General features: G+C 32.8%; 3 protein-coding genes across 5 annotated transcripts; 2 read left to right on the plus strand and 1 right to left on the minus strand.

The window, feature by feature from the left end:
- The first annotated feature begins 6,565 nt into the window (after positions 1-6,565).
- Positions 6,566-7,159, plus strand: LOC112736995 (auxin-responsive protein SAUR21). Its single transcript, XM_025786685.3, has one exon. It carries the CDS (start codon positions 6,683-6,685, stop codon positions 6,983-6,985), a length of 303 nt encoding a protein of 100 aa, XP_025642470.1. The 5' UTR covers positions 6,566-6,682; the 3' UTR covers positions 6,986-7,159.
- A 409-nt stretch (positions 7,160-7,568) lies between these two features.
- On the minus strand, positions 7,569-16,134 carry LOC112736994 (pentatricopeptide repeat-containing protein MRL1, chloroplastic). Of its 2 annotated transcripts, none has more exons than XM_025786684.3 (19): positions 15,701-16,134; positions 14,303-15,029; positions 13,929-14,166; positions 13,620-13,683; positions 13,391-13,535; positions 13,172-13,287; positions 12,927-13,055; positions 12,653-12,826; positions 12,354-12,518; positions 12,109-12,249; positions 11,893-11,992; positions 11,318-11,426; positions 11,137-11,228; positions 10,712-10,802; positions 10,359-10,590; positions 10,177-10,269; positions 9,628-9,676; positions 8,711-8,804; positions 7,569-8,243 (listed from the first exon to the last, which is right to left on the minus strand). In XM_025786684.3, the coding sequence occupies exons 1-19, from the start codon at positions 16,019-16,021 to the stop codon at positions 8,012-8,014; spliced, it is 3,312 nt and encodes a 1,103-aa protein (XP_025642469.1). In that variant the 5' UTR covers positions 16,022-16,134; the 3' UTR covers positions 7,569-8,011. The 2 variants fall into 2 exon arrangements, with proteins under 2 accessions (XP_025642469.1, XP_025642468.1); XM_025786683.3 differs by having other exon boundaries at positions 14,297-15,029.
- A 6,220-nt stretch (positions 16,135-22,354) lies between these two features.
- LOC112736996 (probable CDP-diacylglycerol--inositol 3-phosphatidyltransferase 2) lies at positions 22,355-25,951 on the plus strand. Of its 2 annotated transcripts, XM_072213127.1 has the most exons (12): positions 22,574-22,678; positions 22,801-22,896; positions 23,149-23,288; positions 23,684-23,768; positions 23,867-23,916; positions 24,193-24,232; positions 24,348-24,392; positions 24,482-24,547; positions 24,659-24,773; positions 24,858-24,914; positions 25,015-25,113; positions 25,656-25,951. In XM_072213127.1, exons 3-12 carry the CDS (start codon positions 23,210-23,212, stop codon positions 25,713-25,715), a joined length of 696 nt encoding a protein of 231 aa, XP_072069228.1. In that variant the 5' UTR covers positions 22,574-22,678; positions 22,801-22,896; positions 23,149-23,209; the 3' UTR covers positions 25,716-25,951. The 2 variants fall into 2 exon arrangements, with proteins under 2 accessions (XP_025642472.1, XP_072069228.1); XM_025786687.3 differs by lacking the exon at positions 22,801-22,896 and having other exon boundaries at positions 22,355-22,678.
- The last annotated feature ends 206 nt before the right edge of the window (positions 25,952-26,157 follow it).

Raw genomic sequence — 26,157 nt, forward strand, 5'->3', positions numbered from 1 at the left:
TGGGAACTCCGTTGTTGAGACAAAGCCAGAGCAGACACTTTATCTTCTCCGGTATTCTCAAGCGCCAAAGCCAAAGCCAATTTTCATTATCGTTCCAGCCAAATTTCTTCTTCAATAGCCATTCATACCCGCTTTTAGTCGAGTAGGTGAGAGTATTTGAGTTTGTCCAAAACCAACCTGTTTTATCTCCTGCCTGCTTGATAGGATCAAAGAGCATCAAATCAAGTTTAACTTCTTCCGGAATCATTGTGCAAAGAATATCCCACCGCCAATGTCCATGGTACCAGACATCTTCTAGCTTCAAGTGAGAATCAGAGATGTGCACAAAAGGAACCAAAGGAGCTAGCGTTCCACATGGTCGCCAAGCATGATACCAAAAGGATTGAGACATCCTGCCTGTACACCAATCAAAACCATCACGAAGCTTTTCTATTGTCTTATAAATCGCTCGCCAAGTGCTTGAAACATTATTAGAAAAACTGGATGAAAAGCAAGACCTCCCAGATAAATATTTTGCCAACATAATTCTTACCCAAAGCTTATCATTATTATGCAGTAATTGCCAAACAAGCTTTCCTAATAAAGTGAAATTTACACACTGGGTATCTCTAATTCCCAAGCCTCCATATTTTCTTGGAGTGACAACTTTGCTCCACTTGACATAATTTAAGCATCGCTCCCCCACCTTTCCCTTCCACAAGAATTGTCTAAGCACAGAATCAATCTTTTGACAAATTGAAGTAGGAAAAAGAGTCACTTGCATCTGATAAATAGGAAGAGAAGAAGCAACAGATTTAATTAAGCAAAGCCTGCCTGCTCTGTTAAGGAGCCGACCTTTCCAACTAGCCATCCTATTCTTGATCTTCTCTAAAGAATCCGCAAAAATAGACCTAGCAGCTCGAGGATGATTAAGGTTCACCCCAAGTATTTGCCTAGGTCACTAGTAAAAGGAATATGAGAAACACCAGACAACATTTCCTTCCTTCTATTAGAGATATTTCTAGAACAAATAGCTTTAGATTTTTCAATGTTAACCTTCATACCTGAAGCTTTGCAGAACAACTCCAAGGTGTGCACAACATTCCGAACTTGATTTTTCTTTGCTTTACAAAAAAGGAGGAGGTCATCTGCAAACATCAAGTGAGAAACTCTAGGTCCTCCTCTAGAAACAGCCACACCATCCCAAATACCCTCGTCAACTTGTTTGGAAATGAAGCACGCCAATCTTTCCATGCACAAAACAAATAAATAAGGAGAAATTGGATCTCCTTGCCTGAGCCCTCTGCGAGGTTGGAAGCTGTCCAATCTATTCCCATTCCAAAGGATGGAAAGATTTGAAGCCTGAACACAATTCATTACAAGCCGAATAATTAGAGAAGGAAAGCCAAAAGATTCAAGAGTGTGCTCAAGAAAATTCCAATCAACTCTATCATAAGCCTTTTCTAAATCAATCTTAAAAGCCATAGCTCCTTTTCTAGACTTTGTCCGCTTAAGAAAGTGAAGAACTTCTTGGGCCACAATAATATTATCAGGCGCTCCTCTACCATGTATAAACCCTCCCTGAGTTGGGCTAACAATCTCATCCAAAAAAGGTCGTAATCTATTAACCAGCACTTTAGTCACTAGCTTATAAATTACATTACAAAGGCTTATTGGCCGAAAATCCTTCAATCTAGTTGGAGGGTCGCATTTAGGGATAAGAACAATCAAAGTTTCTAACAAAGAATGGCTTAAAGTCTCCCCTAAGAATGCTTTCTGAACAGTACGCCACACCTCATGACCCACCACATCCCAATATTCCTTGAAGAAAAAAACTTGAAAACCATCCGGCCTAGGAGCTTTGAACGAGCTCATATTATCCAGAGCTTCTTTAACCTCCAACATTGTTACTGGTTTAGACAAATTATCACAAGCATCCTGGCTAAGAGATGGCATAGGAATTTCTCCCATGCAATTAACCTCAACAGGCTCAGTAGAGCAAAAAATATTTTTGAAAAAATGAACGACCTCTCTTTGCAAAACTTCCGGATCATCAGACCAGGACCCATCACTGACCAGCAACCCATGAACCTTGTTAGATTTTCTTCTAATGATGGTTTGCATATGGAAAAAGCTAGTATTTCTATCACCATACCGAACCCATTGATCTCTTGACTTCTGGTACCAAAGCAATTCTTCCTGGGCCAAAACTAGATTATACTCAGCTCTCAATTCTTCTTCTTTGTGCTTCAAAATCGGATCATCGTCAGCCTCCATTTTTTGTTGAATACAATTCAAATAAGCCTCCAAAAACAATATATCAAATTATTAATGTTAATTTAATAATTTCTCTTTTACTCGTCAATAAATAAAATATTTCTGTTTTTGGTCTTTGGGTCAAATATTACTGCTATCCCAAAAAAAAATACACCCCACATATAATAGGACCATATATCAAATGTATATCAACTCTAATATAAGCCCATAGATTTAGCAAACCAGCCATATCCAACAAAAGATCCCAATTTTTGTAGGCAGACCAAATTTTTAAACAATAATAATCATCAATATGCAATTTGCATGGTTATATATTGCTTATATATTTAATTTTTTTTTTTTTTTGAAATAATCCAAGATACAATTTGCAATTTTGCATTGGTAATATAATTAAATTCTGTATGTGATGACTCTATATCTATTTATTGGAAGTTTGTCAGATTTAATATGGATCGGAAGATACATATAGACAAAAATCTTTACATGATAAATTATCAAATTGGTCCCCCATGCCTCTACTCTCACTATAGTAGTGTGTGAACTTCACCAACTAGATATGGTTTGATATATATTTAATTTAATTTCTTAGCTAACAACTTAAATTTTTGGAGGAAATACATTGTACCATGCAATAGTAGTGTGTAATATATTCAATTTCATTATTGTTAGCTTGACATTAGGATGAGACAGAAGCAATAATTTCAAAAAGAAAATGATATGATTGCAAACTTTGTTTGCTTCTCATTTGAATAAGGATGAAAAAAAACATAAAGATGTTGTTAGTTGTTATTAATTATATCTTCTCTTAATTTGTTTTCTTCCACTATAAAAAACATAGTGATTATAAAAAAAATATCTTTATTAGTATTTGTGTATATTTTAGGTAGGCCTGCATTTGGTTTAATTTGATTTCGTTTTGTATATCCACAAAAAAGAAAAGAAAAAAAAAATCTGGCCAAACCTGAAATTTTCAAGAAAGTGAATACCAAAAAAAAAAAAAATGATATATATAGTTGTATGCGTAGCTCAAATAATAATCGGTAATATTATGAAGACAAAAAAAAATAGTCAGAATTTGTCTTATTTAATATTTATTAATTGTCACAATAATTAATAAATATTAAATAAGATAAATTACGAGTATTTTTTGCTAACTTTTTTTCTTCCTAAATATTTCCGTTAAATTTAATACATCGATTCATATTATATATCTTTGGATTTATCTGAGATAATAGATACTCCATTTTTATTGCGTGGTCCTTAATTAATTAGCTTGATAATAAGATATGGAACTATATTGTTAATTTGTTTGTGGCATGTAAAAATGAATGATTAGATATCAAATTAAGGATAATACAGCTAAAGGACGATGTTAATTAATTAAATCAAACTCATGGTATAACTACTTTGAGAGGCATGCATGATTGTGTTGGTTCTCTCAAATTAAACCACGCTCCTAGTTACGTACGTATCCACATGACCACATGTGTTCCCTTCTTTTTGCTCCACATGCTCACATGCAGTGTCTTTTATTAATTCAATGAAAAAAAATAGAATCAACAATAAAATCCAATAAAAACCAGAGAAAGTTTAGTTCAGTATTCTATCTCTATCTAACTTTTGGAGAGATAAAAATAAAAAATAAAAAATAAATATTGTGACGGGAAAAGAGAGGAGTATATACTATAGACATCATCAGTTACTTTGGTTTCTTCAATTCCTTCCTTATATTAATAATAGAAAAAGTCTAAGAGTAGCAATTTTTGTATTTTTTGGTCAGCATTTAATTATTAAAATAAAAGTGAGTAATTTTTTACTATTAAATATAATCTCACACTATTAAAAATACTATTAATAGCCAATTGATAGTTACAAAATACCAAAATTACTGCCCCCTAACATTCCTCTTAATAATAACTTTCATTAATCATCATATTTGGCCGTCGGCAACCTGGATTATTATTATTGGAGTAACCGAAAAAAAATCTCCAAATATAAAGTTTAAATACTAATAAAAATAAAATCTATCTATTTTGTGTTTTAAAAATATATATTAAAATTATAAATTAAAAAAATTTATTGAAAATACAAAAAAAAAAAATTTTAATATATTTATTTTGTATTTATTAAATAACAAATTTAATAATAAATGTATCACCTATTTTTAAGATACATATTAATTAATTTACTAAACTCAATAAAAATATTCTTAAAAAATTAAAACGAAAAAAAAATTAAAAAATTTAAAGACAACAAAAATAAAGTATAAAATAAGTCTTTTCAAACAAAGTCTTTTCATATATTCCTTCTATATTTCACTTATAAATTTTAAAAAGTATAAAATAATAAGAGATCACTTGAAGATAAGCACTATTACCGATGGGAAAAAAAAATTTAAGAGAATCCACTTTGGGAAGGGGTACAGGACGCATTATGGTACATGCCGTATAATAATTACTTAAAATTAACATTGGTTCCTGTAAGAATAATAATGTCCCTCCTCAGCATCTTTTCAATCTCTTGCCATATCAAGTGACCACATGTCCACATGCATCATCTGTTTGATCTTTGGCTTTTTTCAGTGGACAAATTCAATTTTTATTAAAAGTGACACAAACAAGAAAAATGTTTCAAGATAATTTTAAAGAGGTTGAAATAATAAAAGCACTTCTCTATTATTATTATTTTACATTATTTAATAGATAATAATTTTAAAGTTAATTGTGCTGTGAGGTTTTTTTTTTTTTTTAAGTTTGAGTGTGTTATTAGAAATTTAAATAGTTGTTGAATTTTGAGTTGTTCTAGTACCTCTTTCTAACATATTGTGAGATATGAGATTTTTGTTTTTTTGGAAGAGACTCATTTTAGCTTAGAATTGTGGTTTTTTTTTTTATTGAACATAACATAAAAAAAAGATCCAAGAGAAAAAGTAGCACTTTTTTCTAATAATAATATCTAAATTATTAGGGGACAGTAACTATTATAGGTACACCTGTTTGTTTAAAGCAACAGTTTTAGTCATTAAATTAGCTGTTTTGTTTGCTGTGCGCTGGATGAGCACTAAAGTAGCTATCTAATTGCGCTGGAACATCTCTTTGATTTTGTCAAGCAGATCAGAGTAATTCCTAATCATGCTGGTTGTGCCTCACGAAATAAGAAGAAACGCATCAAGATTATCAGTTTCACATACCTTTTTGCACTCGTAATCCCAAGTCATAACAAGCCCTCTCCAAATAGCATAAAACTCACACCAAAGAACACTACTAAAAAGAGCTATACTGACAGAACAACTTTTTATTCAAATTTCCATGATATCTCTAATAATATATCCAAATCCAGCTAATTGCTCATTTTCAAAAACGCTTGTATCGCAGTTTACTTTACAGACATTTATAGAAGGTGGTTCCAGTTATATTGCAAAGAGGAAGGAGTAATATGTTTTTGGGTGGTAACAACATTAGAGAAATATCGAGCACCATGTTTAACTAAGTAAACAATTTTTTCCTTACTCTATAGATCATCTTGATGGAAGATGTCATTGTTCTTATCCCTCCAAATTCACCAAAAGACTGCTGCAAAGAGAAACTCATTTTTATTGAAGTTAGAACGAATCCAAAACATAAAATCTTAGAATTGTGGTTTAAGAACATTGTGTGTGAAGCAGATTATTCAAATATTTTACATTTTTTTTATGATTCTATTAGTGAATATAATTCTAAAATTATTGATATTCTTAATAAAATTTAGGAGCTTTTGTCAAGATTTTAGTTTGCATAATTTAAGTAAATAGTCTAAAAAATCAATAAAATCGCAGATTAGTGAACGAGATATGGAGTTAGGATCAACTCTATGCATGTTATTTAGTTTGCGCCTGGTAATAACCTCCGATAATTCATCCATTCTAATCTAGGATAGGTGTTTTACTTCTTTTTTTTTTTTTTTTCTTGCTTGTTTTGACACCAAAAAATATTTCACATTATCTAACACCAATCAAATTACCACATGGCTTTGTTGTGGGACAATAACAATGCGTTTTGATAGCCTCATGCATGTCGTGTGTTGTGCACAATATATAATTACTACAATTATTGTTGGAGTGTAACAGAGCTGGAAGAGGATAAACTAGGACGGTTTTCAAGTTGTAACAAAGCCCCATGTGATTGTGAATACTCTTGATGAGTGAAGTGGGACCCACCCTATGTACCTTAATTGGCATCATTATTGAACTTACACGGTCACAACACCAATGTGCTCAACCCTTATGTTCTGGATATCTCATATACTTATCCTATAAATATAACACCGCTCAACTTCCCTTCCCATCTCATCACATCTATAAACTACAATCACATAAACAAAATCTCTTACATTTATCTATTCTCAAGTTTGAAGTACAGGGTGAAGTGAATCATCATCATATAGAATCATGGGTATTCGTATGCCGTTTATGGTGCACCAAGCAAAGCAGGTATTCAAGTCAACATCACAGCATCTACAAGGTGGAAACCAGACAAGTGTTGTTCCAAAGGGACACATAGCAGTGTATGTTGGAGAGTTGCAGAAGAAGCGGTTTGTGGTTCCGATATCATACTTGAGTCATCCTTTGTTTGTTGACTTGCTTCACAGAGCAGAGGAAGAGTTTGGATTCAACCATCCAATGGGAGGACTCACAATTCCATGCAAAGAAGATGCATTTATCAACCTTACCTCTCAACTGGGTGCTTTGTGAATCAAACATATATTGATAACATCTCCTACTGACTTCATTTTTTTAGAACCTTACAAGATATATAGATCTCTTTTTCTTTCTCTAACTTCTGTCTTTTAGACAAATAATGTATTTTAATTTGTTGTATAAAATTTTGTTAAATCTGTCTCCTGTTTGGAGATGCAAAATCGTCAATTACGTCCTCTACTTGCCCCTCTGTATCAGCCTTTGAAACATTTGATTCGTACAATTTATAGCTTAAAAACCACAATTGCCGGCGGTATATTTAAGATATATTTTTTTAATTTTATCATTTTGCTATTTTTTTCAATACAAATTCATCCTCCCTAAAATGAACGGATTCATTCATAACCTGTCCCCTCGGTGCAAGAGTTTAAGGATGTTTTTAGATGGTTGAACAATTAATCAATTATTAGTTACTGCTCTACCATTTTGTTTTTTCCCTCTTTATTTTTTCAAATAAGTCAAAGACAAGAGGGAGGGGGTTCAAAAGTTCAAAACGGTAATAATAACAGTGAGGCATCTAAAGGGCCAATTGTCCTAATAATTTTCAATTTGAATGATAGAACACAAAAGGAAGAACTACTACCAAAAAATCATAGTGGTATTGTTTTTTCATGTTGTATATGCTTTTGTTACATATATAAAGTTCTGGTAAAACAAAATAAATACAAGTACCAGAATCATATAGATCAGATATTTCTGCATCTCTATCATCGTACATTAATTTAGATAATCCGCGTGGCAGAGGCCATGACATAGCTGCAGGTAAAGGACAAAAGAATTGGACCAGTGCCATCTTTGATTTTGATGGTGGCTTCATCAAAATGAATTTGCTGAGATGTCATTTCTCAGGCCAGCACTCAAGAAAGCATATGCTTTCTTAGGTCTAAATCACTCTTCTATTTATTCCATTTGGATGAAGGAGTGCTTTCAACTTTCTATTGAGAAAATACATTAAGATGGAAAGCTAATATTAGGCAAAATGCAGATGCTTGATTTCTGCTGGGAATCACAAATATACACTTAGTCCAAAGATAAATTGCCGGTTCGAATCCTTCGCTGCTGATGGCTAATGCGTTTGCCCAGTCTTGATGGGGATGAGCTCCAGTCACCTGGTTTCCCACTGAATGATGCAAGTTTCGGCTGAAACCATTTCTTCAGAGCTAGACCATTAATTCTAAGCTTCCCACTCGATTCGTGACCCTGGTAAGGAATCTTAAGTCTCCTGAATAAAGCTGCAACTGCCTGGCCAACTCTGAAGCCAAAGACAGTGCATTTCTGTCAGTAATATGTATTGAGCAATATCATCCAAGCGACAGAATAGAAGATAAATATTGGAGTAAAAAGAGAAAAAGAGGGGGGGGGGGTTGCATCAGAATGAAACTTAAGAAACTTACTAATGTCTTGGCCACTGAATCTTTCACAAGATATTCTTTGTATACATACACATTTGAACTAAGATGTGTACATTTCGAAAAACAAAAGTAAATTACTAAAATGATTATATATAATAGTGTCATAGATTTACATATTTGATTTACCATCCAAGATACACACTTCGTGCATTTAAAGTGTGGGTATTCTACTATTGCAGCTGAGAAAATTTTTCTACAAGCACAAAATGTATTTTTGAATGAAATGTAATGCTGCAAATACTTGAGGCAACAATATGGTTGAAAGAATGTTTGACAATGGTACCAGTTTTTATTTGGCTATTCTAACCTGTTAGCCAAGTTGATCATCTTTTCCCCCTTTTGAGTTGAAACTTTTGTTTTCTCTACCGGCAGTAAAATTATTATATTGGATAATCTTGCACCTGCAACGACGATTTTCACAAGGACAAAGAGCAAAGCAGTTAGTCAGTTGGGCTATAATGTCGACGATATAATCAGCTACTACACCCTACCCTTCTATTGTACTAGAAAACTCGCAAATAAATATTGGAAAAGTATACAATTAAGTTTATTTAAAGATTGGTAAAGGGAAAACAGAAAATGTCAAGGTATTATGTAAAGGAAAACTGCAACATGTAAAATTATCATCTAGGAGGAGAGAACAAATGATTACATGTACCCCTTTTCTCTGGAAATAATTTTCCAAAAAAGAAACGGCATTCAAGACCTTAAAAGGAGTAATTGGTACTAACAATTAAAGTAATCAGGAAATGAGTTCCATTTGGAAATATAGCCAGTTCCACCAATTAGGACATTACTAGGTTTTGTTAAAAAATTTATTGAAGGTTTACCAGTTAAAAGTCCAATATTGTTGGCATAATCACTGGAGAAAAGGAAAGAAAAAGCAGAAAGACAAATATACTTGGTAAACATCCTTATTAGCTGTTACTTTCAGTATATGATTAATCGAAAGGAATTATTATTCTCTTTATGGAAAAAATTAAATAAAAAGAGAGACTGCAACCTGCAACTCAACTTCACTCATTTGACCTTTCTTCATATAAATGTCATAATCAAGTAAAAAAAAATGAATGTATCATTGAAATTCTTCAATCTTCAAAAATATAAAATTTTCAACAATATATGTGGTGCAAAAATCATAAATTAAAATAGATAATGTTAAACTAAATCTTGCATGACAATACATTTCAAACGCAGCACTAATGTTAAAATAAATCATGTTACCTGCTGCCAGTCGATGCTTGAGACCTTTCAGAACAGTTAAGAGATAAACCTGGAAACATTTTGATGGATTTTATCAATTTAATATTTGCACTAGCATAAATATCTGTCCTCAATACGTGTTTGCATGAACAAATTTGTGAATGTCTTTGTGTTTGTGAATATGGTGTGAACTTATACATGATATATGAAAGTGGCAACAGTTGACAAAGAGAGAAACAAGAGGCTACTGCCTCCATAATCCAACTATGAAGCAATTTTGCACGTTGGCATCATACTAGGAAGCACAAGTGCATCAAAATAGCATGTGCATCTTCTTTCCTCACAAAAAATGGTAGAATAAAAATCTCTCAAAAATGAAGTGGTTAAGAAGTAGTTTGACGTGTGTAAATGTATTTTCCATTTGTGCATCTTCTTTCCTCATAATTCATAATAATTATATGTAGGTTTGACAGTCTTGGACATTTTAGACACACTAGACTTTACAGCAAAGTGTGAACCTTTCATGTAACAGAAGTCATGAGAGTGGAGGGGAGACTTAGACAAACACACCTCAGCAGTAGACGTATGCATGTCCTTAGCATCAACAACAATAGGACTCACTTTGAATGATACTGATGAAACAACTCCATATGAAGCAGCTTCCTACACAATTATTACAGCATCATTTGATGATCCAGATTCCTCAATAAGACCTAAGATCCAAATAAACTTGGTTTTGGCTCCATTCTCACCTCTAGTATTGAAAAAGCACGAACATCATATTCCCCAAAACCATCTACTAATGCGCGAAGGTTTGAGTTTCTTGAAGATTCAGTGCTTACTCCCAGGTTGTCAACTAGTCTATTCTTGACAGATGCATCATAAGGGAGTTGTAAGCATCCCAGAAGTCGTGACAGTATTTCACTTGTAGGTTTTTCACCAGCTCCAAGTGTTTCACGATACACTGCTAAAGCCAGTGATGTCCTAAGAGCAAAAAACAGTAAAAACTTTCACACACAAAATCATCAAGGAAAGAATTGTCCCCTTATTCATGATTACAAAGAATCATGTTCTAAGAATACTAGAAATATTAAAGAACAAATACCATTTATTATTGACTTGGGCCCGTCCTGAGTTGAAAGATAAAACAGGTTCACCAACAAAGCAATCCCTCTCATATCTTTGCAGGCACATTCCTTTCAAAGACACAAGTACCATCAGGAATTCTAATCATTGAACTCTCAAGGCTAAAATATATGAACATTTTGGGCCAATAAATAAGCAGAGTCCATGATATTTTTGCTTTAAATGCGCAGAAAATCAAGACAGAAACTCATGAGTAAAAAGATATGCCAATCATAAGTTGGTACTCACAAGAATACTTCCTCCTAATCCCTCCTCCCAAAGAAGAGAAAGAAAGCGTTGAGTAACAAAGCCAGATTCCAGATGTTGTTTTTGAAGAAGTGTGAAATTTTTAAGTGGAAGAAATACATGATCAGAATTAAAAACTACCAACTCGCAATGACTCACCAATTATGCATCGACACATGTTGACATTAAGGGCAACACCCTCCATTTTGGCTTGAGAAAGAAGCATTTGAGCTGCTTCCATATCATCGTTTCTAGAAGAGGTGAGCAACATAGAAAACCGATCAAGAAAGGGCCTAAACTAATCATTTATTGGGCCCAAAAGTCGTTTTAGATCACTTACTTCTCGCTTGCTGTTAACAGTACTGAGAATGTGATACTGTTTGGGCACAATCCCAATCCTTTCATTTCAGATAAAACTTCCAAAGCCCTCTGAAATTGATTTCCATCACCTGTCCAGAATTCTTACAACGTTTTAAAATCCATTTGTTTGAATTAAACAGCAAAATAATGCAACTGCAGAAATAAGAGGAAAGCAAAAACAACTGAGGCTTGTCAGCGCTAACTTTAACAGTATATGTTTTCAGAAACCCCTTAATAAATGTTAAATTATTTTTAGTACTTCCCTTAATTCAAATTTGTCCATCTTAATTTTTCAAAACTCATCTGTTGACATAATAACACTGCATTGGCTTATAGTTTATGTTAGCAAGTTGCAAGATTCAGTTATAATTTTGTTAATAGTGGATTTGGTCAATGTTCTAACCATCTTGTCTTAATATTTCTCAATTAAATGTTTAGTTAGTGTGCCAATTATTTAAAGTTACCATTTTGCAAATCATATTTTCAGTTAGTTTTCATAGGAACTACTCTTCAAATATCCTTAATCAATGCTGGATCAAAGAAGCTTAAACTTACAAAGCGCAGTGAGCAAAGCATTAACTGTTGAAACTGTTCGCACCAATTTATGTGCCTTGAGATATTCATATAGCTCCAATGCCTTTTCCCAATTTCTTGCCTGTAAGTATTTGCCGGTAGTTAATAACACAATAATAAGTACTCAAGCTCATCAAGGGGCTATTACTACACTAAGTCTGGCACAAAATCTACTCAACCAGACACAATCAGACATACATTGCTACAGGCACCCATTAGCGAGCTATATGACATCATTCCAATATGTATTCCTCCTTTACGAGCTTCTTTGAGGACATCAAAGGCAGCATCCAGCTTTTTCGCATGTCCAGCAACATCTATCAGTGCACTCAGAAACATCTGCATATTGAGTCAGTAACTTTTGTAGCTCTTAATAAATGAAAAAAACTACAGCCGGAAAACAAAACTAAAGAGGTAAAAAGTTTTTTAAAAAAAATAGGTACCTCATCAGGGAGAACCCCTTTCTGGGTCATGTCATTGTAAACACTACATGCAAATTCCCAATCTCCAGTTTGGCTGCAAGAATTAATGGCAATCGTGTAAACTTCTGGAGTTCCCTTTAAATTATATTTTTGTAACATCTTATACACTTCTAGTGCCCGTTCAACCTGTAGAAAGCACATAATTGTAAATAATAAACATATTTTAAGTAAAAACAACTAAAAGAGACAGAAAACATATAAGAAACAGATGAAGATTATGTTGTATTCTAAAGCGAAAATCCGAGAAGAAAGAGCTATACCTGACCAGCATTTGCACAAGCCTTCATCAATGCACCAATAGTTATGTGATCTGGGTCAATGGGTTGTATTTCAGCTGCCATTTCTGCTAAAACATCAAAAGCACGATCCACCGCTCCTGACTGAGCACATGCAGCTATAAGTGCATTGAATACAACACGATCTGGCTTCACATTCTACTGCATACAAACATCACATCAGCATGCACAAATAAGCATTTCGGGAGCAACTCAAGTAGTATCAGTTGTCGAGAGATAGAAGTTGCAACTTTTGTACCTTGGACCTCAATATTCCATAAGCACCAAATGCTTTTGCTATTTGCCCAGCTCTAGCACAACCATCAATGAGTGCCCCATAGGTATGAACATTGGGTTCCACTCCAGAATTAACCATCTTGTGAAACATCTTAAGGACACAGAGTAACAATGTTACCAGATATGGGATTCAGAGAAAGACATTTTACATAAAATGACATGATGCTATGCTAAATTGATTGAAATGAAAGAAGGAGGATGTTATACTTCAAACATTGTATCAACTTTTCCACTCTTAGCACAAGTGGAAATCAGAGTGGTATAAAGTTTGCAATCAGGTTCTAGTCGAGCCTCTTTCAGTAGCTTCAACACTTCGAAAGCCCCTGAATAAATAACACAAATGTCATGACCTGAAAAGGTTACAAAGAAAAATATAGAGGGGAGTAATCAGGTATTGAGTGGAGTGATGATTAAAAATCAACTTACTTTCTGAATCTTGGGAGCTTGTACACACTGACATAAGCATGTTAAATGTACTCAAAGTTGGATTTGGAATTAGCCTAATGTAATCAAAAGCTTCTTTAACTGCCCTTTTCCTCTTGCAGATGTTAAAAAACTTTGCATGATAAATCTATAGTCAATAAATACACCATGTTAGAGAAACCCCAAAATTGAAGAGCGGAATATCAAATAACAGCCAGAATGATGCATGTACCTTGGTCATATCTAATAAACCCTTTGTTTCCATATCTTTAAGCAATTCTAAACTTTCATGTAACCTAACAAAATCAATGCACTTCGGGGTAAGCTCATCAAGCTTAAAAGTAATAGCAAAATTAAGTCTGCAACAATCTTGGTCATGATATGGTTAACACTCAACAGAAATGAGGGGACGAGGAGTTTGACCACATTGCTATATTTAGAGAATCTGTCACTTGTATAGGACTCACAACAAGTACTGTGTTCTCAGAGACAACTTTATGTTCTCTATTGTTTGTTGGAGGTGGATAGAACAGAATATTACCTCGCAGCTTTTAACAGCTTATTATATCTGCTCAGATAATCTGAATGGTCATTCTTCTGATCATCCTCCACCCTTGTTTGATCACTTTTCTGATCAAATTGCATGTTGATTGAGTGGCCATTGTTGGGAAAAACTTTGGCAGGCAGAGCTCTGCCACCTTTCCTCGAGTGTTTACTTCCATTTTGTGGAGTGTAGCCTTCTGTGTGACTGGAAATTGGTACCACTCCTTCAATATATTCTGAATAAATAAACACGGCTTACTTACAAATTTCCTTGGAACTTTGAATTCCTCATCATGATACTTGTAAATATTGAACAATCATATCATATATGAAATTACATTACAGTGCATTTCTTTATAAAATTACCTGCACCTTGTGGAGAAATTTCTGTTGAGATATCTGATCCTTTTAGTGTGGTATTTCTCATTGTTGAGGGCAATCCTTTAACATTATTAGTTGAAGCATGAAGAGATAACGACTTTAGACTACTAAGTGGTGACATGGACCCAACTGTAGACTTGTTATCCTCATAAAACATGTACAGCTCTTGCCTCGCTGATTCACCGAAAAGGACATCAAAGCTGATGGCATCAATGTTTTCTTTAGTTTGTTCATCGATTGTTGTGAGTTCATTGTTTATACCAACAGAAGAAGTGGTATGCTCAGATTTAACTATAGTCAAAGGTGACTCAGGATCAGAGTCAACTTGATCTTGATTTTCTTCTACTTGTAAAGCCATTTCTTCAGCAAAAGCTAGAGGTTGCAACACAGTTGATTGGAAAGCATCTGGCAAAATAGACTCTTCTAAAACCCTCGAACTACTATTATTGAAACTGGAGTCAAGAACAGGAGTAGATGACTCTGATATGTTGGTCATGAAGGATGCTTCGTGAACCAATGAAGATTTCAATAACGGAAGCTGAGACTCTTTGTCCTCGAGAATATGGTTATCTTCTGCATTGTGATCTGTTAAATTTCCAATTTCACTCAACGGGTTATCCCTTTGAAATTCTGGAAAACCGAGAATCTGGCTTTCAATGACCTGGTTCCCCACATTACTTCCTTGTCGCGATAATGCAAATTTTGCATGTCCACGTGTCTACATGAGTGAAAGTGTTAGAAAGGCGACAATTATATAAACAGAACAGATTCAACAAACAAATAACTCAATAATTTCATACATTCTAACTTTCCTCCGACTATTTGGTACAGTTCCATCTGAACCAACTAATTATCACAAAAATTTAATGACACGAAAAATTTTGTAACAAACATTACATCATGATAGGTTAACAAATGACAGTTAGATAGTTAGTTAGTTATAACTGTTATTAACAGCTAGTAGGAAGTCAATTCGTTTGTAGTCAACACTACTAGTCTACTACTCTAACAACTCAGGTTTCTCATTTATCAACTAACGTTACATCTTTATATTGACACGCACACCACACACCGGAATATCCGAATTGTTAACATAGTCTCAATCCAAACACCGTTTACTGTTAGATAAACACGGAATGAACATTTAAGTATTGAAAAAAAATGAAGGTTAAACACAGAACATCACAATCTAAGAACTAAAAACCAACTTCAAGTTACAACTAAACAAGCTGAAATTCAATTGTCCGATCAGGAGAACACTAGACCAAAAATCAGAACAAGAACGCAGCAGGAAAAACACAAAACAAAAGAAATGCTGCAAGTCTGTAACTGTACAGTTTGGAATCGAGCTCAATTATGGAGGAATGAGTGGATGAAGCTTGAGAGTACCTGATTGCGAGACTTCTTTCGGTTATTGAGAGTGAATCGGAGGATAGAAACGGCGGATAAGGTGACGAGGACGACAACGACGATGAGAGAGTGAGATTGCAAAGAAGCCTTGAAGACGAAGCGCGGTGAGTGGAGGCGGAGAAGCCCCAACCTGTTGCATTTCTTGCGAGATTGAAGAGGCGGTAGTGGAGGACGGAGAGTGTGGGCGGAACCGAGGAAGTGAGTGCGGACGGAACGGAGAGTGGAGAGAGAGAAGGCGGAAGGAGAAGTGAATCTGAAAGCGTGACGGTTATGGTAGTTCACGCAGAGGTTGAGTTCCATGGATGAAGAGAGAGAAGGAGCATGAGATGAAGCGTTAGCAGGAAGGAGAGGAGGAGGGAGTAGCTCTTGCACCTGAACCAGAGGATGAAATATACGTCTTGCTAGCTCAATGCTAATCCGAATCCTTTGCTTACGTGGCGCATTTTTGTTTTTCCGTTGCTGGCTGGGACCCACTGCTACTTGCTACTGTTACTTAATTCCCTCCATATCAGAGTGAAGCTAAAAAGTAAAAAGTAACTAAAAACACGAAGAGGTTAAGGAAAATCAAGGATAAATTTGGAGTTAATTATCATTTCCTTACTCTCGAAATATTCAGACATGGATAATTTTTTTTTTAAAAAGATGTCATCAATAAAATAATTTTTAAATAAATTAAAAATACGATAAAAAATAATTAATAAATAATAAAAAAACTTACGTTTAGTAAATGATTTATTATTTGATCTGAATTTTTATAATAATATTTGAATAAATATTTTTAAAAATATAAAAATTCAAAACAAATTTTAAATTTTAAATTTTTACTTTTAAAAAAAAATATAATCATTCATAATAAAAAATAAAAAAATTATTTGACATAAAATTATTAAATTTTAAAAATAAAAAAATTTATTTTTCTAATAATAATTATAAAAATTTACATTAAAATTTTATCTTTAAATTTTCTTTTTAGAATATATATTTTAATATTTAATTTTTTTATTGCATTTTTAAGTTTTTTGCGAATTTATTTGTCATTAGCAATTTTTAGATTTTTTTTTTTAGCGAAGTAAACTTTTGAATATCATTTTAATAATTTACTCGATGAATTTATAATTTTTACTAGTTTAATTTTAGGATAATTAGATTTTAATTTTTTTTATTTTAGAAATATTTAATTTAAGTAAAACACGGTAAAATAGCTTCTTATTTTGTAACTTCACTCACTTGTGTTAAAACAAACAAAAATATGCTTAAAAAGATGAATTTTTAAATTGTTCAAGAAATATCACACGAAATTATATATTCTGTTTTTCAATATTCGAAATGGTTTTACACTTTTACTTGTATGACAAATTTTTTATTTATATTGTAGATAAAAATACCTTTTTTGGATAAATTTATTCTTCAAATTAATTTTTGAGTATATTGAGTAATTTTTTTATTTTTTTGTTTTTCATGGGTAACATTGTCAACACATCATTCCTTTAAACTCATTTAAAGTTTGGCATTTTTTTAGGCTTTTTTTGCTTTTTAAAAATCAGTTTATAGTGTTCTTTTTGTTCAATTTTTTTTCTTTCTAAAATTGCCTACAACTTAATCAATATCAAACCAATATTAGTTAATGTAAAAGTATTTGTGTTTAATAAATACTTCTCTTCAAAGTTAGGCCCATTATTCTTTTGTAGAATGGGTGAATTTAGTAATTCGCTTTAGTTGAATAACAATTTAGATGAAACCTTCAAAATAATTTCCTATAATTAATGTTCATTTTGATCAATTTTTTATGGTTTCTGGGTTCATTTTGATGAATATAAATACACATATAAGCTAGTTTAGCGAATTCGAATAAGATAAAACGATATATATAATAAGTGTAAAAATTTCCGAAGAAACTAAATGAATTCACATTATAAAAATAATTTGAACCACCTTATATAGGGCTAAATACATACTCACTTTTAAGAAACAATTGAGTATTATCTTATTTTTTATTAAATAATAAAAAATTGATTGGTCTATTTATCGATTTATAAAACTTACAAAATTATTTTCGATTGCTCAAAAATAGGGTGATAAATTAATTTTTAAAGAGAGAAGTAATTTCTCGTCATTAAAATTTAATCATATTTCACATAGATTCATCTATTAATAAAATAGATCATAATAAAAAATTTTTTAATATTTTGTATAATTAAGTGAATTATTTAGTACTGATCTGTCACCTTATAACTCGATTTTTATTGTGCATTATGAGTTTTAATAACCATTATTTTGACTTAATGACCAAAGATCATAACATCAACTCTACGCCTATAAAGATACCATATGATAAATTCTATTTTATGTTTACCATTCTATAATTGTAGAATTCTTATACCTCTTCAATACTTACTGACTTAAACATCAGAGTGTCTTTTGCAGGTATCCATTCACTTTGTTTTTTAACGTCTGAGTTATTTTCACTCCATTAAAGAAAATGCGTATTACAACAGCACAAGAGACGAGCTATACCACAGAAGTTCATCCACACAAGAACAATTAGCGCCGTCTGCGGGGACAAGTAAAACAATTCCTACTTCCTCAGGTTCATAAAACTTTATTTACATTCAAATTTTTGAACTAATTTTAACAATATTGTTTAAGATTTTATTTAATATCTTTTATTAAATTTTAATTTATCATAACTTTTTATAAAGTATGTACTTTATACATTTGAATTGCTTCACTTTTACGTATTATAATATTTCACATGTCATAATCGATTAATGAATCAATATGAGAACAAACTCGACTTTCAACCAATCCGAGAATAAATACAACTTTCAACCAATCCGAGAACAAATTCGACTTTCAATCAATCTGAGAAAAGTCTCAGGTTTCAAGCAATCCGAGAACAAACTCGGCTTTCAACCAATTCGAGAACAAACTCGACTTTTAACCAATACGAAACAAATTCGGCTTTTAATCAATTTGAGAAAAGACTCAATTTTTAACCAATCTGAGAACAAACTCAACTTTTAACTAATTCGAAAAACAAACTTGGCTTTCAATCAATTTGAGAACAAATTCATCTGTTAACTAATCCAAAATAAATTTGGCTTTCAATCAATTTGAGAAAAGATTCAGTTTTCAACACCAATCCGATAACAAACTAAGCTTTTAACCAATCTGAGAGCAAACTCGGGTATTCAATCAATCCGAGAACAAACTCGACTTTCAATCAATTCGAAAACAAACTCGACTTTTAACCAATCCAAAACAAATTCGGTTTTTAATCAATTCAAGAACAAACTCGGCTTTCAATTAATTCAATAACACTCAATGGACTTTTAACCAACCCAAAATAAATTTGGCTTTCAATCAATTCGAGAACAAACTCGGCTTTCAATCAATCCAATAACACTCGATTTTTAATCAATTCGATTTTCATTCAATCTGACAACAAACTCTACTTTCAACCAATCCGAAAACAACTTGACTTTTAACCAATCCGAAATAAATTCGGCTTTCAATCAATCTAAGAAAATACTCGATTTTCAATCAATCAAACAACAAGCTTAGCTACCTTATCAAGCACACTTGGCTATATTATCTAAAGGGTTAAGTACTGAAATCGTCCCTAAAGTCTGGAGCGAAAATCAAAATCGTCCCCAACCTTTTTTTCTTATTAAAATCATCCTCAACGTTACAAAACTTTATAAAATTGTCATTTTCTACTTCAATTTTATTTTTTTTTTACCAAATTACCCTTATTAAATAATAAAAATAATTAAAAAATTAAAACAAAACCTAACACCTTCCCCCCACTCCTTCACCGTAACCCCCACCCCTCACCCCACTCCCTCACCCCTCACCCCCTTCTTCATCACCATTAATCCAGTAACCCCCAATTCCCTTCTTCATCATCAAACCTCTTACCCCCTTCTTCATCACCAAGTCTCTTTCTCTCTCCCTCCCTCCCCAAGACTCTTACTCTCCCTCATCATTTACCCCTAACCACAAAATAAATAAAAAATTCAGCAATAACATCAATCACAAAATTAGCAACAATCCATCATCAATCATGTATATATTCTCCAAAAATTAAAAAAAGAAAAAAGAAAAATAGGAAGAACGAAGAACAGAGAAAGAGAAGGAAGCCTTGGCCAATCTTCTTCTACTCTTCACCATCACCTCTTTCCCTTCGCACCTCCTCACTCTCCCTTTCTTCACCACCATCACCACTGTCACCATAGCCAAATCATCATCATGCAATTACTAATAATAAGAAGCAATTACTAATTTACTATAATCAGAATCAGTATCACCAATAATAAATTAACAACAACAATTGTGAAGGGTGAATCAACAATGGTGAAGCAACAACACAAATAAAAATAGAAGCAGAAGTAGAAGCAGAAGGCAGAAAGCAAAAGCAGAAAAGCAGAATTGCAGGGGCAAGTGGCGGCTTCGGAAAGAGACAGGAAGAACTCGAACAGCGAACAGCGGAGGGTCGGGAGCTGGACGGCAGCGGCAGTGCCTCCATGCAAGCTTGCGACAGCTGGTGGCTGCGGGTTGGACGCAGGAGCGGCGGCGGGTGCACCTCCGAGGCAGCCTAAACGACAGCATGAGGGGGTGGGGTGACGGAGTGGGGTGAGGGGTGGGGGTTACGGTGAGGGAGTTGGGGGGTTAGGTTTTGTGTTAATTTTTTAATTATTTTTATTATTTAATAAGCACACGATTTTATAACGTTTTGTAACATTGAGGATGATTTTAATAACAAAAAAAGGTCGGGGACGATTTTAATTTTCACCCCAGACCTTAGAGACGATTTTAGTACTTAACCCTTATCTAAACAAGGACAAACTCTCTCACAATTACTATCTTATACATACTACATCTTAACATTTAAGTTCGGTTGAAAAATATTGATCTTGAGCTATATATGCTCTACCCATAATTCTTTTATGAGTAAAGTGTCGCTTTTGTCCCTAATGTTTGGAGTAAGTCCTACTTTGTGTCCATAACTTTTAAATCGTTCTGTTTGTATCTACAACATTTATAAAAATGATTCAGTGTTATCATGCCATCAATTAAACTAACAAATTAGATTGTATTTTTCAATTATTCACACTTAGATATATTCATTCTCAATTAGGTCTTACTTGGATGTATTTGATTTCAATATTGTATCCACTATTTGTGTTTATGTTTACTTATGTCTCTAGAAAAATGAATTATGTAAATATTGTAGGGATTAATTTCAACTTTTGATGAGCTATTTTTCGGAGTATATCATCGGTTCTGTCTCAGGCATTTATATTCTAATTTCAAGAAGAGATTTTCAAAACTCAAACTAAAGCTCATGATGTGTAATTGACAGCAGGATAACATTAAATCACTTTTACAAAAGTTAAGGATACAAATATGATGATTTAAACGTTAATGATACAAAAGGACTTACCTCAAACATTAGGGACAAAATGATATTTTACTCTTCTTTTTATGCATTTTCTATCCTCCATGATACCATGACTAACTATTTCTTTCTTCTTACTATATCAATTCCTAGAACCTACTATTCCTAGCAAAGCTCCTATTTGAGAAGAATAGGAGCAAAAGTCAATAAATATAGTAGCTTGTAACCACTATATTTCAATGCATTTTTATTCAATTAATGTCATTCTATTTCTCTGTCATAGTATTTGAAATTACATGCTAAAAAAGTAAGGTGTTGAATTTAAGTCATCCATCTACAATAACACTTGCATTTATTAAATATTGAATCTTATTATAACAATTTCATGAATTTACATGTAAAATTTTTAACATTGAAATCATAAATTCAAATTCAAATTTGCCAATACAAAATAGTTCTAACCTCAAATTAATCCTTTAAAATTTCATAATTCAAAATATCACTATTAAGCATATGAGTAACTAGTTTATTTATTTTATTCTATAATTTATGTATATTTATTATCATATTCATATAATTTATTTCACAACATCTTTTGGTCAAGTCAATACTCATAAATTAAAGATGAGCGAGAAATGATCATTAGTCTCTTATTATATGTTCATGAAATATCTATCTCACAGTTAATTCGAGCAGATAAAACTCATTACAGAATTATTTTTTTAATAAATGCCGATATAATATAATCCAACTAAATTTGGGACTCACTATATCATTATTCATTTGTCTTTTAACTGAATTATAACTTATTTTATTTTCTGAGTTTAGCATGGATCATATGATCGGCAGACAAAATTTAAAACTGTGATTCATCATCTTATGGCTCGGTTTTTATTGTGCACTATGAGTCATAACTCAACTTTATTTATCTTCATTCTAAGTTTATAACGGACGATCTTAATAATCATTATTATGACTTAATGACCAACAGTTATAACATCAACTCTATTTATCAACTTTATGCCTATAAAAATACCACATAATAAATTCTATTTGATATTTAATATTCTATAATCATAGAATTTTTATACCTCAACTTAAACGTTGAAGTATCTTTTGCATATACTTATTTTATTAAAAAAAATTCATTATAACCACACAAAAATTGAGTTATACTTCAAAAGTTCATCCACTAGAACATATACATATAAAAAATATTCTTTAAAAAAAAAGGGTAAGTGAGAAATTTATCGTCATTTTTTTACACATAATGTGCTTTTGTAAAAGGACAAGATTCGAGCAACAAGCAATTAAGTTAAGCATCACTCTTTTCTCCTTTTCTTTTTCTTTTTATTTATTTATAGAAATAATTACAACCTTTTTTAATTGAATATTAATAATTTTATTCGTATGACTTAAATAAAACTTAAATTAAATGTACATTTGCGCGCATATTAATCGGAAGAATAATCTGCGTTGCTCACTTCCCCCGTTTGCCAATCTAACCGTCGTTGCTCCGTACGGCTTCGCCTCGTTCTTCCGCCGTACACTCCCCGGTATACTATTTTTATCACTCTTCCTTTTCCATCTTCTATTCCTCTCAACTACTTGGTTCCTTTTGCTCTGTTTTCCATTCGCGTTTAGAAATAGAGTTTGAGTTCTCTTGAATCTCTTGCAGTTTTCAGTTTCGTGTATCGTAGAAAAGGAATCGTAGGGCACTTCACGTGTTTTGCATTTATTTCTGATTTTTCTGTCGCAAAATCTTCGACAACTGGCAAGTTTGAGCTAATAATTATTACTTTATTAGAAGCTTCGATTTGGTTTTTGAGATTTTTGGAGATAATAAACTGACAAAGTTCAATTGTTCTTTCTTTTTTTGAATAGGATTTGAGAAAGTTCATTATGTGATATATTTACGTGTTTGGTCTATGAAATGATTTTGTTTCCCTTTTTCAATATTTGTCTTGGATGAACAGCTATGTTCTGAGATGGTTGACATGTACATCATGTTCATGTATATATGCAGATAAATATCTGATTTTGCCAATCCTATACTCCATTCAATTTGCCAATACAAAGGAGCTTCAATGGCCAAGAAACCTGGCCCGAAACCTGGATCAAAACCTAGTAAATTGTCTGTGTACCTTTACATTCCTAATATCATAGGTTGGTATTTGATTATTCTATTGTTACCATTTTTTTATCTCTCTCATGCATTGAATGCTTATTGAGTTTATTAAAATTATGGGAGTCATTCAACTTCGATAAAGGACTCACCAGTAGAGTAGTGCGGAAAATCTACACCGACCAGGTTTGTCTCATTTGGTTTTGGAAAACATGAATCCATGAAAACCATCCTTGGGGGCTGAGGCTATTAGTTGGATTATACCATGTGTTTGCATCTGAATTTTCAAGCAAAAGGGTGTTACTCAAGGGCAATAGAGTTAAACACTGTCCATATTAGATTCCTATAGAAATATCTCTCATGTCTAGATTCTGCTTTTTGTAATTCATCATGGGTAATTGGGTACACTATATTTACCATGTGTGTGATGATGCAGGATATACCCGGGTTCTTTTAAACTGCTATGCTTTCCATGTATGTTTTACAAACAAAATATTGTTCTCTATTCTCTATTTTTTCAGGTGGGATACAATTTTTATGCACTTTTTTCTATTTTTGAACTTTCTCTTCTTTAATGATATGGGATCTGGAGCATAATCTAGCTATTTTCTGTTACCAGCTTCGTATGTGATGCTGTGGATGGTTGGGCCGCTCGCAAATTCAATCAAGGTATAAGCTTTTTTGTAGAGGTCATACCAATTTTATTCTATCTGTTTATATAATTTTTTGACGAGTGTTATGTACACATTATCTCTTTCTAGTAAAGTTTTGCTGAACTGGTATGATTAGACGTTGTTTTAAAAATATATTGGGTTCAGACTTAGGGGCTTTGTGGCATGTCTTGACCACAGAGTGGGACAGCATTTCCTCTATACTAACTTGTTTAGTTAAAAAGGTAACTAGTCTATTTGATAAATAAATATTAACCTGGTTTTCTTGATTCAGTGTCGACCTTCGGAGCTGTTCTGGACATGGTTACAGACAGGTTATCTCTATCTCTTTCTGTTTCTGCAAGCCAAAGAATGCGTTGTTAAACTTATAGTTCTTTACATTGTTTGATTTTTGTGTTCTTTGAATTAATGTGGCTTTCTTAATATCAGAATTAGCACTGCTTGTCTACTTGTTGTTCTTTCCCAAGTTTACAAGTAAGATTTTTTCTCCTTTTTAATTCATAATTTGCTGTCATTTAAGCATGGGCATGTAAACCTGACTTTTGTGCTGAATTTGTGTAAAGGCCTGGCTTAATCTTCTTGTCCTTGCTAGCATTAGATATTGCTAGCCACTGGCTGCAAATGTACAGGTAATTCATGTCAACTTTGTCTTTTTGTTCTTCCGTAACTCAAATTTTATGATTCTGCATTTGCTGGTTTGGGGATGATGTTCTTTAGCTGTGTTTTCACTTTAAATGCAGCACTTTCTTGATGGGCAAGACTAGTCATAAAGATGTAAAAGACAGTAGTAACTGGCTTTTCAAGTTATACTATGGCAATAGGATGTTTATGGCTTACTGTTGCGTCTCATGCGAGGTAACTGTAATATCATCTTGATTTAAAAAACTGTGAAAATGTCTTTAATATATAGTTTTTGTTCTTATCCTTTATATTCTGCAGGTTCTTTACTTAATCCTTTTTTATCTTTCGGAGAATCATACAGAGACATTGATGGACGTAAGTGCACTTAGTGACTTATAAATGCTATTAGACCATCTTAAGGTGACTGGAAGGTTTTGTTAGATCATCTGATCTTCTCAACTGTCTTTTATTTCAGGTTTTAGCAACAAATCTGCAAAAGATATCAATAGTCTCTTTTCTAATTGCAACAAGTTTTGTTGGATGCACAATCAAGCAGCTTACAAATGTGATTCAGGTTCGTATGTGGTACATTTATGCAAAGATACTCTCATAGGATGGATATTGTTTGATTTGGAATATTCTTTTAAGTATCACAATAACGGAAGATTTGGAGGTTTAAAAGGTTTTCAAAATTTCTTTCTACCATCACATCTTGTGGTTTGCTAGTACAAAACTTTCAAAATGGACTCCAATCAAGTATTAGTTATGTATCATGTAGCCAATATTGACATTGGTTCAGTTTGCAGTAGAACTGAAGTCATATCTAGTATTGACAATCAGTCTTACTGCAATTTGGATGCAGCATATATTTAGTTACTAGAAATTAATTAGAAGTTTGGATATATGAACATGACTGAATAACTCTTTTAAGTAATGTTTTAATAGTTAGTAGTTGACCTATATAGTTTAGATTTTATCATTCTAGTGATAAACAGAAAGTTCTGGAATTGATTTATTCTTTAGCTTGCACTTATTTCCAATTCCTTCTCTTGGGTTGTTTTAGTTGTCAATTAGTTTAAATCCTGAAATCTTCCCTAAGACCTTTTTTGGTTTCAGCTGAAGACAGCAGCAGATGCATGTGTGCTTTATGACATCAACAAAAAACAGAAGCAATGATGTTTCATCCATGGACATGAATCTCTTGTCTTTTCCATTTATCAAGTTTTTAACTCTTGATGGTAGTATAAATTATTATCTTAAAGGGCAATTTTGTTTAAATTGCCCAGTTTTTTTTTTTTTTTTTAATTTACAGAAATAGAGAAGGGATAAACTAGAGAAGCTGTCAGGCTGTAGGCAATTCTCATAACACGTGTTCATTTCATTTTTTTTTTATAACACTTGTTTTTGTGTCATGGTTTGGATACTGTTTTCTTCAAGCCTCTCTCACAATTTCCTATTACAGCGTGATGCAATGCAAGGCTCTCAGGTTTGATAAATAAATAAAAAAATTGGGACCCTTAATATCAAGCACTAGTGGTGTGGATAAGTATAGAATATAGATACATTATAGTACAGCTATAATTTACCAAAGTTTTGCCAAGTATAGACGAGACAAACA

Source organism: Arachis hypogaea, chromosome 13 (genome assembly GCF_003086295.3).
Source record: "Arachis hypogaea cultivar Tifrunner chromosome 13, arahy.Tifrunner.gnm2.J5K5, whole genome shotgun sequence".
In the NCBI taxonomy this organism is placed as follows: Eukaryota; Viridiplantae; Streptophyta; class Magnoliopsida; order Fabales; family Fabaceae; genus Arachis; species Arachis hypogaea.